Here is a 13,671-nt window from a genome sequence, read left to right on the forward strand (position 1 = left end):
TTAATACATAATTAAATGTATAATAATGATCGAATAACTTAGATAATCATCTTGAATTTTTATCTCTAATTCTTGCATATGCTCTCTCAATTCTCATGGTCATCTCTGATTTAATCCAACTCTCCTTAGATTTTATATTAAATTAGATCTTCCAAACTTTATTGATAATTTAAGTATCGAGAGGATTTTGTCGGGTATGTCTTCAACATAGTCTTGAAAGATCTCAACACGAGGATTTGATGCTCCCGCTCCAAGTCAAACTACAACATTATTAGGAAAGGATCATAGATCTGAAATTGGACAATCAAACTATATTATGATAGGACCATATTCTCTTATTATTATCGAGAATCTTTTATCGGATCAATTTTCCGTTCTTCACAATACGATAAGTATTAATGAATTGAATTTTCACGTTTGCTAAGAGAGAAGACTTACAAATCAAAAGAAAAAAAAAAGATGCATCACATACGCTTCTTTAGCAAATTCTTATTACTAACCTTTGTGTCTTGTTTGTTTCGTATTCAAGCATTTAAGGTCAACTCTCCCAATCGGAGGATTCCTGCCGGCCATCAATTTACTACTTAGGTCGTGTCTACAAGGAGCCGTGTGACTGACTGGGAGCGGAACAACAGATGTAGCGATGGCGATAGCTGCTCGCTGGATTCCACTGTAGCCAAATGATGCTGATGATGGTGTTGGTGGAATAGGAGACCGACTAATTGCTTCCTTACTATACTTAGTTTCGTGATCATCCTTGTTTTAACATCGATTACATTTAGTTTCCAATCCTTGTATATTACAATCTTGAATAACTGCTGCCTTATATCCCTATTAATTATTTTCCGAGTAAAGATGGATAGAAACTTGTGTGCAGGTTGTTAGGGCAGCAGACATTGAATGTGACAAAGTGACACGACGCTGAAGAAATCGTTGTAATGGCAACAATTATTCTTGTGACGTTTCTCATCGACGAAGAAGACGATTGGAGATCGATTAAACTTGTCAGACGTCCATGTCAATGTGCTGATGCCAGCCGACCGGCCATGGCTCACTCGATAAAAGATGAGAGAATAGACCACCACTCTGTGTCTCTTTTCTACTTTATCTCCCTGTCTTTCCCGCTTTAGAATCTGTATTGTTCTCTTTCCTCCTTTCGGCCCGTCCAGCGCCGCCCCAACGACCAAATACAAAAACCAACCATCTGCTTGGCCATGAGAAATGGGAGTCGAGCTCTATCTTGAGAGCATGCCGTGGGAATCCCATCTGCTTGGCACTTGAAATCTTTTGGCACCGAGAAGATCCAGACTTGCACCGTTGCAATCAGGTCAGTTGTGCTTCTCTTGGAAGAATTCTCAGCTACAGGGCATTTGTCTTAGTGATTTCACTATGGCTTTAGCATTTTGAGGTGATTGCTGCCAAAGGATTTGGTTTTAACTGGTTGCAAGAGGATGGGTTAGGTGTGTGAATTGATGTTCTTTTCCACCATATATATGATGGTGCTTTGCTACTAAATTTTTTTATTTTTAGTTTTACTTTATTACAGGTATTCATGTTATTTTCTTGGCTTCTCGTTGGTTTGTTGTTTCGAACTGCCAGTGTTGTCATCATCCTGTGTTGTATATATATATGTACATCTTAGCAGCAATTCTTTTGCGATACGATCGCTACATATCAGCAAGCTTTGTGGTGTCTCGTTCCTGCTTGAATTGTTACCAAGCGAAGACTAAACCCCAATTGATGACAGCTTGCTTTATAGAGTGAAGCAATACGATTGCTTACCCATTAATTCCAGTCAGAAAGCTCTCTTTTGGATTGTTCAGTATAAATTTATTAGCTTATGTTCATGCATATTTCTCTTAGTGCGTATGATCATCAACTTATAGGATTGGGAAGATCTGGTGGAATTATTTCAAGCGTATCTTTCTTTCTTGGGGACCTCCAGTTAGTTCCATCAGATTTAGGTGATATGTTTGAAAACAGATATATAGCTTTATTAATTGGATCTCCGAACCAACAATGAAAGAAAAACAGAACAAACGCCTGTGCTACTATTGTCAGGACAAGATTTGTTTTTTCGGCTTATTGTTGTTCCCAGCTATTAGAATGTGTATCAATAGAAAATTGAGTGTTTTTTGTACAAATTTCACAGGTTCTACAACTCCTGAGCAATAGCTTGTAAAATCAAATATGGGACTAATTTTCTGCTATTGATTTGATTTTATTATTAGTGTGCTTTTTGTGTTCTAGGTGATTCATTCTATTGGTTTTCACAACACTGGATACTGAAAAACATTTTTCAGAAAAATTTAGTTAGATTTTATGATTTCTTTTGCCGCTCTCATTGGTCTCGTTTCTTGTGGCTGCAGCATTAGAGGGGGAAGGAAGACAAAAGACACATGGCAATCAGTGGAGAGGAACTCATAGTGCATAGCAAAAAGGTTATGGTATTGTTTGTCAGAACTAGCTATAGATCATCTCGTGCTCATCCTCTGGTTTTCAGTTTGGTGCTTTGCATTCCTATGCTGTATAGTTCTTTTCCTAGGCTATTTGGTTTTCTGGTTTCTGTTTCTCCTGTTATCGTCTGCACAGCACTTCTTCTTGGACTCCTCCTAAGTTATGGTGCACCAAATATACCCGAAACTGAAGAAGATGACAAAGGGACTCGGGAAGTTTCTTCCTTGAAAATTGAGGCTACTGCTACGGATCTTGCTGTCAAGAAGACTGAGAGATTTTTGGTTGAGAACCAAGTGGGAAATAGAACAGAGATACAGGAAATAGGAGAAAGCGAGGCATTATTGAGTCAAAGAGATGATAGCGCCCATAATAAGTCAGAGGGGAACATACGTACTACATCTACACGATCCGAGGGAGATGAGAAAGCTGATATTGTTCTAACTGCAGGATTAATGGGCAAGTATGAAAAGCTTGAGACTCAAGATGAGGATAAATTGATTCAAAATAGAGAACTTCCACGTCCGGAGATATTGGAAAGCAAAGGAATATCTGTAGAAAAGCCAGCTGAAGTAAAAGAAGTGAGTAAGGAAGTTGGAGCGTCTTTTTCAACTGATCCATTAAAGGGTCACATATTGGCTATTGCTGAAGCTCCTTTGGATGACCAATTTGATTCAACTCTAGGCTCCCCTTGGCTGCATATAGATCGACATGATACTTCATTTGATTCTGTATCAGACCATACAGAAAGTTCTTCTCCCAGTGCTTCTATGATTGATACCACTCCAATGCTTGATGAGCTTCACCCACTTTTAGGATCTGAACATCCTCAGTGTGCTTCTATATCCAAGGATGACTCAAATGTTGCTTCGCAAGAGTTATTACAGTGTAATGGATCGGATGATGACGGCAATGAGAATAAAGCTAAAAATCACGAGAATGAAAAGGATAAAGAAGCATATGAGGAGAAAGATGATGTAACTATTGCAGCTGTGGAATGGACAAAAGATGATCAAAGGAACATCACGGATCTTGGTTCATTTGAGTTAGAAAGGAGTCAACGATTGGAGAGTTTAATCTTAAAGAGGAGGGCACGAAAGAACATAAGATTTCTGACAGGGAATAATCCAAAAGGCGCCGACTGTTTAACGAGCATGGATAAAGTCTCACACTTTCATTTCCATGTACCTCACATTTCTGCAACAAGACATAATCCCTTCCGATCCCCTGATGATTCAGAAGTTTCAATGGGCTTACCACCGATTCCCAGTTCAGCCCCTTCTTGTCTGGCAGACAGAGGAAACCCCTTTGACTATCTGTATGATTTGGCAGATGAACATAGCAGCCACATAGATGAGAATTGGGAGCAGAAGGAATTTATGTCAAGTCCAAATTGTGAGATGTTTAGAAGTATCAGAAGCTTCAATGTGGAAGGCATGGAACTTGAGCAAGAAAGGCATTGTTCGAGGTTTGATCCCAATTTTGAGGCAGAGAGGATGGATTCAGAGGAGGAAAGTTCTTTTCAGAGAAAATTCAGTAACAGTGGTGACTTGAAGGTTAGTTCTACTCCTGCATCCGTCGCAACTGTTGAATATGATGCTAAAAGGAAAGTTGAATCAATTGATGTGGAGAAAGAGATGAATGATCTTGTTACTAATGATCATGGAATTGTTTTAGACACCAAATTTGTCATTGAAGAAACCTGTCAAGATAATGATTTTGGATCGGTGGAAGAACATACCAGAGAAGAAATAGAAATAGATGCACCCATCTCAGATGCTGAGGGATTAAAAGTAATTGAAGAAAATCATGACAAAGCAACTTATTCATTTTCATCGGGGGCAGATGGGGTGATTTCCAAAAGTACGTTCCATGAAGAATTGGCTAAGTTGGAGCAAACAAGGGAACGCTCGGAAATATTTTTTTCAAATTCTAATCTTTTCGGTATGGGTGATAAAGCTGATGACTATCAATTTCTGTATCCCATCTCTGATTCTAGCACATTGGCAACTGAAGAAGCTATGCCTCGAATTTCATTAAGTAATGGAGGTCTGCTTGATGCAGGTAAGAGAATTGTTTTCTGATGCATTGGCAAAGTCCTGATACTTTGTCGTTGGTTCATTTGGTGAATTTTCATTTCCACAGATAATGAAGCTTCTAGTGCTAGTTCATCTTGGATGCAAACAGAAGTTCTGGGAGTAGAATCATCTCAAGTAGTACCTGATTTAGCTGATGTTAAATCCTTCATAAATCTTTTATCTATCAAAGGAAGCACAGTAGAAAATTTTCTGTCGCATGATGAAGGGCTTTTGATGACTCCTCAAGGTATAGTTTTTACAGAAGTAAATGAAACACGATTAAAGAAAAGTAATACGGTTGGACAGCATGATATTATTGAAAATGAACTTTCACCAGTGCAAGGGGATTCTGGTCACTTGTTTTCACCTGTGTTTCCAGAACCACCGCATCTTGATATTGTGAATGATTTGTCTTCTTTTCATGATTTATCTTCCTTGGTGACTGAATCAAGTGAGAGTGCTATGGTTGATATGATTTCAAGCACTTCAAAAGAAGGAAGCATGATCGTTGATGCTTTAACATCTTTTTCGGAGGTTTCACACTTTTCTGGTGATTTGGTTTTGTCCAAATTTGAGAAGGAACTGCTAGTAAGAGATAAACCTCAGATACAGTCCCAGTCATTTACCGATGATTTTGGAAAACCTCATACCAGCATTTTGGACTTGTACCCGATCCCTGAGGGGAATCTAGAAGATCTTGAACCTGCTGAAGAGGAAGTAAGCTCCCCAAATCCTAATGAAGTTATTTGTTTATCTGGGTTGCAGATAACTGAAGAGCCTTATATGAATATACTTGACATCAAACAATTCCCTTCCACTGATGAAGCTAGTCATAGTCTTAGTAGGGATTTTCTTATTCATGAGCTAGAATTACATAGTCCTTCGGTCCTTATTACTGATGTTTCTAGTCATCATGGTGCAACGACCGAGTTCCAGTTGGTTGAACTAACAGAAAGCATGGACTTCCCAGTGCTTCCTACGATGGAGTCTGTGATTGAGGTGAAGTTCAGTCGAGATTCAGCTGAGTCAAGAGATGTAATCCAGAATGCAGTCTGGGGTGGGAAAAAAGTTCTTGATAAATTAGAAAGCTCTGATGAGAACCATCCAGAGGTCCTGGAAGCAACAGATATAGATGAAAGCCTCCTTTCAGAGTTGGATAAAGTTGGGGACTTCCATGCCGAAGAAAGTACACCTGATCAACTGGGATTTGAATTGATGATGTCGAGTGATGTTTCATCCGATTGTGTAAGTACAGATCCTTCAAGTTGTGGTTTGCATGTCTGTCCACGTGAGCCTGAAGTTTCTATAGGTAAATCTAGTGTGCTTGCCAATATGTCACAAAGTATATCCTCTGGTGCTGACCTTGGTCGAACTGAAGAGTTGCATTCAGTGGTAAACAATTTAAAAGACATGGAATCTGAAGTTGGGACTTCATCATTTTGGTCATCTAATGAGGACCTTGAGGGGACTGTTTACAATCCTATGCTACAAATCCTTGCATCAAGCTCTATTCAAGAAATGGTATCAGTGAAGAATAGACCTCATGAAGAAGATATGATGTTATCTCTGCTAGACTCGAGATTTGACAAGTCATTGGCAACAGATTCTGTGCTTGAGCCAGGTGCAATAATCATTGCTCAAGGGGATCATGAGCAAAGAGTGACTGATACTGATCTTCTTGTTCTTGAAGCAAAATCTGTTGAAGACATCCACTCGGCAACCCAACAAATTACCGAAGAGCATGTATTTAAACCTATGATTCCTGAAGTTATACCTTCCGAAAAGGAGCCGAAGAAGATACAGTCAGACTTCCTTGTTCTTGGAGCAAAATCTCTTGAGGACATAGAAGAAACAGTTAAGCATCTGAAAGCTGAGGTCCTCGGAGTGCGGCCTGGTGATGACATTTGGGAGTCTTGCTCTAGAGTGGAACGAAATGAACTTAAATTAGAGGTTGGAACAGTGCCAGATGATTTTGGCTCCAACTCTTGGACCTCAATGAAGAATCAGAAAATCCAAAAGTAAGCCTGACTATAGCTCAATTTCAAGTTAAAGTTCAGATAATGACTTGTGGTTTTCCTTTTCTTTGGTTATCGGGTTCATTCGGGTAGTATGGTTTAAATCAAACTGGATTTTTTCTTTTCCTGGGAAGTGATTTCTTCTACATGGTGATTCTTCTCAAATGAGTTCTTGATGTTTTTGATTTGCTTGTCGATACTTTATTGGCTTTTTCTTTAAACAATGTATATCATTTTTCAGTTTGCAGTCAGTCGAAGAGATTGTAATTAGTTTCTATCGCTAAGTGAATCTTACTGTGTAATGGCATTGAGAGGATGATGAGTGAAGAATGCATTTGTCGTTGACATTCTTGGACTCGTTATCATGTTGATCTCTCTTGGGCTAGTATCTTCCGAAAGGCTCATGGGGGGGTGGGAACCTGAAAAGTTTTCAGTGGATGAGGCCATGGAAATTAAACCATGCAAGATCAGAGAAAATTCAAACCTTGCATTGGAATTATATCCCATGGAGAAAGACGTCGTCAGACAGCAATGGTGCCTTGTGATAGAAGATAAGATTTTTGAGAAAATTTCTCTATTTTGTTGAGGAAAATCCTCTATTCTGTTAGGGAAATCCTTCCTCTTAATTTGTATAAATAGGAGTAATTTGTATAAATAGGAGTGGGAACGTGTTAATATATTGAAGCGTCTTCAACTATTCAATAAAGCTTCATTCAATATTTGTTCTTATCTTCTATTATTTCTATCATGGTATCAAAGCCGCTTGCCTAGAGGAAGTTCTCTTCTCGCTGCCAGTTCATCATTGGTGCGACAAATCCTAGGCGAACGGTAACTGTCTTCTCCATTGCTACTCTGCGCCAATGTCCGTTCCCTTCCGTCACGGCATCTCTAGTGCTGCTCATCAGCACTGCCCCACCTTTCTTCCTCGATGTAGCTATTTTCCTCCTCTTCTGCTACAGCTTCCTCCTCTGTTGTAGTTTCCTCCTTTGCTGTAGTAGCATCACTGCAACATTGCTGTAGATTTCTTCTTTACCGTCGCAGCCGTCGTAATCGCAACCACGACCAACGTCGTTGAGAAAAGCGAAGCTTCGCTCTTGCCTTCGGCCAGCGACCAACGTCGCTGAGAAAAGTGAAGCTTCACCCTTCGGCCAGCGACCAACGCCATTGCATTCCTAAGAGGCTCCGTGGTCAATCCTCATCTTCCTCACCGCGGTAGTCTTCGTTGATCTGCCAACATTCGGTAGACTTAAGGAGAATGAAGGGAACGCTTGTGCCATCACAGCAACAGCAATCGCAGCAGCAGCAGCAGCGATCTACACTTATCTTACTCATGAAGCCTCTCGCTTGTAAACAATTCTTTGCATCGATCCAAGATTGGTATCATTGTCAAGAGCACCATCTTGCGGGGGCATGATAGAAGACAAGGATACCAATCTTGGATCGATGCAAAGAATTGTTTACAAGCGAGAGGTTTCATGAGTAAGATAAGTGCAGATCGTTGCTGCTGCTGCTGCGATTGCTGTTGCTGTGATAGCACAGACGTTCCCTTCATTCTCCTTAATGAAGGTCAATATTTGTTCTTATCTTATATTATTTCTATCACCTTGGCCTCTAGGACAAGTTCTTGGGAACTTAGATTTTTTTCAAAGCTTTTATTCCAAAACTTTAAAGAGTATGTATGTCCTCGAAGATGACATGAACGAGGTTGTCGTTACTTTTTGTTTCTCTTTCTTTGAAAACTCAATTTTTAACTCCTCATTAAGAGGGTCATCTCTATCCCCACTAGGATTTAATTGTCCATACTTCCTCCCCTTCAATGTCGTCTTCAGGCAGGGCAAGTTTGTTAGAATATCCTCTATAGAGGGAGATTCCTTTTCTTTTTCGATTTTTGGCTTTCGAGAATATTTTTAATTTTTTCTTCGAGTGTGGGATGATTGATCATAAAATAGATTTATATCCAATTATATTAAAGAAGCGAATCGTAAGAGAAGATGCCTTGAAAGGTGACATTACCGAAGAGTGTAAATATGCCTTAACGAAGTTGTTTGCCATTTGACCTCACCGAAAATGATGCCTTTTTCTCCACCCGAGAGAGCTTTTGCCTCTTTTAAGATTGAAAAGGTAGTGTTTGGCCATTCTTAAGATAAAATGGACATCTTGTTCGATAACGAGAAACTAAGTGGCCTTTTCAATAAAGAGAAATAATAACTAATTACTCTAATTTGATATTTCATAACAGTAAAAGAAATAAAGAGAACCAAGTAAAGAAAACTTATAAGAACTCCCAGTGGTGTCCACAAAAAAAAATCCAATTGCAAATTTGAGTTCGTCTTTATGCTACGTTTAGCAAACTAGAGGATATCCATCCTACGTTTTGCTGAGGCAGTTCTACGAATCCATCCAAACATCATTTGCAATGATTCCATTCTTTAGTCAAAGTCCAATTATGAGATAGGGTGATGTTTCACATGATTATTTCGATTGATTCGTTTATGCATATAACATTGAATGTACTAATCAAGTGAATATCATTGGGTCCTAATCATCATCAAGCCATGGATCCTCAAGTTTTAGAAATGAAAGAAGCACCATAATCCTTTGATTGATGAAAGAACAGATCTATGACATCATAGTGAAAGAGAAAGGATCATAGAGTGGCTAAGACACCAACAATGTCAAAGTAGGGCGACGATCATGATGGATTGGCAATATAGTCGTTGCGATGGAACAATGACATAGACACGGTGATGGAGTGGCAATGACGGAGCAATTGAATGCTTGAGAATACGAAAAACGATTGCAGCTAGGGTTAACTAAATATAATGTAGTCGGTTTAGGGTTTTTCTTATGGTTCTATCATAATTTTACAATGTTTGTCATATATGATCCTATAGTCCAGATTGTATATTTAAATTTAATATTTATTTAAACCAATAAATTTAAATATTACATAATAAACATTAGTGAGAAGATATGATTTATCATTAATAATGATTTAGTGACAACAATAATAATATTTATCAACTAAAATATCAAAGAGAATGTCAAAGAATATTAGATCAAGTGCCGGACATTATCATAGAGAAACCAAAGATAATACCTTAGACAATGATGAGCGAAGATTAATAGGCGACAACATCAAGCGGTAGCTAGGGTTTGTCTTAGGAGGGCGAAGAAAAGATTTGTCTCTTTTATTTATGAAAATATTATATCTTGCTTCAGTTGATTCGTATGAATTTTGATGAAAAAATATATTATATCACCAAAATTAGTTTTAGTAATAATAATAATAATAATATTTATTAACTAAAATATCATTTATGATAATCATAATATTTTTATCATATATAAAAAATATTTATGACAGAATTAGTGACAATACCATGACCAATTTATATATACAGGAGATTTAGTGAGGATATATTAGTGACAAATGATAGTTTGTCATTAAAAAACTTTTTAGTGACAACCTCGTCAATAAATTATCATTGAATGATAAATTTAAATGTTTGAGCATACAATCCATGGCTAATGACGTGTTTTCTTATAGTGCAAGTGTAGCAAATGATTCTTGGAAGAAGATATTGAAGTTAGTTTTTTCAACATTAAAGAAATATTTAATGAAACGTGAAGAGCTTAATTAGGGGAGTCATGATTTAAAATAATTTCAACGTCACTTACTAGTTTGGTCGACCCTTATCCAAGGGCCCATTGAAGATTAGAAGTCTTGCCTAGCCAACTAATTACAAGTACCATGCAAGTCAATCACGTGAGTGATGACACATATGATACGCTGCATAATCTTTTTGGTTATTATTATTATAGCATTTTATCACTTTATATTGATGATGAATATATTATGATGTCTTTGGATCTATGCAATGCGAATTTGATCATGATGAGATCATGATAGTGAGATTAATTCATCTATAAACACAGATCCTAAATATTCCCGATCATAAGTTACTCGAGAGGGACATCGAGATAACTAGACAGATCGGTATGCTATGTTGAATCTCGAATTTTGATGATAAAATCAATTGATGAGTTTATGGACTAATAAGCATTTGAGATAAGTGATGTAGGAGAAACTTCGATCATGGACTTGAATTAAAGTAGGAGAATCAAACGTTGGGCCGGAGAGCATCATGTCAGAAATTGGACGTCAGGCCGAAGGATTGGTCGACATGCCGGAGGATGGACTTTGTGTCATGAGTTCGGGCATCGGGCTGAGAGGATCAGGTATTACGCTAAGAAAATCGAATGTTGTGAGAGGTCAATATAACAATGAATCATGCAATACGTCGAAGGAAAGAACGATACATCGAAGGTTCGGATAAAGTATTGGATGAATAGATAATATAACAAACAACGTGCTGAAGGCTTCATGATTGTAATCAGAGTTGTTAAGTCTTGATCGAAGTTGTTTAGAGTCTAATTGAGTTAGTTTTAGGGCATAACCATGCCAACATGATTAGGAGCCCATTGGGCCTAAACTAAGGTCAAAATGGGCCTATTGGAAGGCCAATTCAGTGACCTGGGGTTGGGTTGGGTGGTAGTACCACAGGTAGTGGTACCATCAGGCCTATGCGATGGTACCGCTTGAGAGTTGGAAAGCACGAATTGTACTTTTCTGGGAATCCCGATGGTAGTACCGCTCAAGTAGGTAGTGGTACCACTAGAGCCCAGAATCCCTGGCTCTATTCAATGGTGGTGCTGCTAGAGCCCATATTCCCAAGCTCTATATGGTGGTAGTATCGCCCGACGCGAGCGGTAGTACTGTTAGTACCTCGAAAACTCGATGATTTAAATTTTTGGCTCTATTTTTGAAGTCATTTGGGGTCTATAAATACTCCACTCATGATTGCTTAGTAAAAGTATAAAAACTTATGATTTGAAGTATGTAAACTCTCTTGAAAAGTGTTGAAACTTTTTCTTCTTCAATTTAGAGGTCAAATTGAGAAGTTGTGTGGTTTTCTTATAAAAGAGAGGTGCGAAGGTTTTCTCCTTGTTAGGATCGGAGCGGCACTAAGAGGGGGGGGTGAATTAGTGCAGCGGATTAAAACTTCGATTTTAATCAAAATCTTTCGTACGTTAAGAACGAAACTTGAGAAATTTAACTTGAAGGCGTATTCTTAAAGTTGCGCAGCAAGAGTAATACAAACTAAAGCAGTAAGAAGATTTGCAGTAATGTAAATGACAATAATAAAAAGCAAACCAGAGATTACGCCGATTTTTAGAGTGGTTCGGTCAAATGACCTACTCCACTTGCGAGGCCCCTCTTCGATGAGGCTCCCACCTTCCACTAGCAAGTCTCTTGAAATGGAAGGGTAAACACCCCTCTTACAACCTTTTACAAGCAGCTCAACCTCTTATAAATTTTCAATAAAAAAGAAGGAGGAGAACTCTCTAGCAAATTGAAAACAAGACTTGCTAAGACTTTCTAAGACTTTTCTCTCAATCAAAATGCTTCTCAAAAGTTGTTACCTCAGCTGAGATTTGAGGGGTATTTATAGGCCTCAAGAGGATTCAAATTTTGGGCTCCAAAATTTGAATTCTCTTAGGGTTCCCGGTGCTGGCGGTTCCACCGCCCAGCCAGGCGGTGCCACCGCCCAGCGTTCGGGTGCTGGGCGGTGCAACCGCCCAGCCAAGGAGGTGTCACCGCCCAGCACTCGGGTGCTGGGCGGTGCCACCGCCCAGTTAGGCGGTGCCACCGCCTACAGTGTTTTCAGCCCGACTACAGTGTTTTCAGCCCGACTACAGTGTTTTCAGCCACTAGTTGGGCTTCAATCTTGGCCTAAACTAGTCCGAACTCGGGCCCAATTGGCCCCTAACCAGGATATAGGATTATCTTCTTAATCCTAATCCTAATTACAAGTGAACTACATAACAAAACACATCCTAAGCAATTTTATCAACCGCGAACGTCAAGTCTTGTTCCGGCGAGCTTTCCGACGAACTTCTTCCGACGGACTCCCTGCAAGCTCCCAATCTTTGTGATGACTTTAACGAGTAGCCGAGCCTTCTCGGTGATCTCCGCGAGCCTCCGACGATTTCTTCGGCGAACTTCCGACACGTTCCCGATTTCTTCTCGGATGGTTCCGGCAGCATCTCCGATGATTCTTCGGTCTCTTAAACGTCCATCGAGCTTGACTCCGGTATTCTCGCTTTGTGTTTTTTGGTTATCGTAGTTAATCCTGCACACACAAGCAAACACTCTACTCCGATCTAGACAATTATTATAACGCAAATTGACATTCTGTTGCCCGGCACGTCATTGGTTGGCGCTTCATCCGATTCTTCGGTGCATCGTCCTCTCTTGCAGCTTGTTGCCCAATCGGCGGTTGACTTCCGCAACCCCGATATCCTTGGCGCAATTTCGCTCTCCTTGGCCCGATGCCCGACGCCCGAAGCCTTCTGCCACCCAATATCCTGACGTGATCTCCTCCGACGCAACGTCAATTCCTCTTGCGTTAATTGTCTAATCCTGATCGAGTAGACCTGTATCACTCAAAATGTAGTCAAACATTTAAACACAATCAATTAGTTTCATCATCAAAATCCGAGATTCAACAATCTCCCCCTTTTTGATGATGACAACTAATTGATGACTAACGGAGTTAACCTTAACTCCCCGGAGTTTAACTAAACTCCCCCTATCAATATGCCATTGATAGAACACTTGGATTATCCCAAATCCAAGTAACATTCATCACATGTTATGAAAAACATTTAAACTATCATGCAAATATATAATATTTAATTCAATGCATGAAGTCATCAATATACTTCTCCCCCTATGTCATCAACAAAAAGGAGAAGTAGCTACTCTTATGTGTTTATTATATGGGTTCAAACCATTGCATGAAAAACATAATATTAAATTTTTATCATCATGCAATTTTGAAGATAGAAAATTTAGCAAGTAATGCATCATGCTTGGGACATTCAAGCTATCAAGTTTTAGATATACAAGTTTTACAGCATATAAGATAGCACTTTTGGTAATGTTCAAGATAGCAAGTTCTACATCATGCAAGCTAGCAATATTGAGATGTTCAAGAAAGCAACTCTTGCTTCTTGAAATATGCAAATTGTAAACTAGCAAATATTTGCTTCCTTTG

At 39.1% G+C, this 13,671-nt stretch overlaps 1 protein-coding gene across 1 annotated transcript; it reads left to right on the forward strand.

Annotated features, from left to right (window-relative positions):
* Window positions 1–919: 919 nt before the first annotated feature.
* Window positions 920–7,274, forward strand: LOC135612652 (uncharacterized). Its single transcript, XM_065109208.1, has 4 exons — window positions 920–1,327; window positions 2,370–4,518; window positions 4,600–6,550; window positions 6,789–7,274. The coding sequence occupies exons 2-4, from the start codon at window positions 2,400–2,402 to the stop codon at window positions 6,829–6,831; spliced, it is 4,113 nt and encodes a 1,370-aa protein (XP_064965280.1). The 5' UTR covers window positions 920–1,327; window positions 2,370–2,399; the 3' UTR covers window positions 6,832–7,274.
* Window positions 7,275–13,671: the final 6,397 nt, after the last annotated feature.

This window comes from Musa acuminata, chromosome BXJ2-5, assembly GCF_036884655.1.
Source record: "Musa acuminata AAA Group cultivar baxijiao chromosome BXJ2-5, Cavendish_Baxijiao_AAA, whole genome shotgun sequence".
In the NCBI taxonomy this organism is placed as follows: domain Eukaryota; kingdom Viridiplantae; phylum Streptophyta; class Magnoliopsida; order Zingiberales; family Musaceae; genus Musa; species Musa acuminata.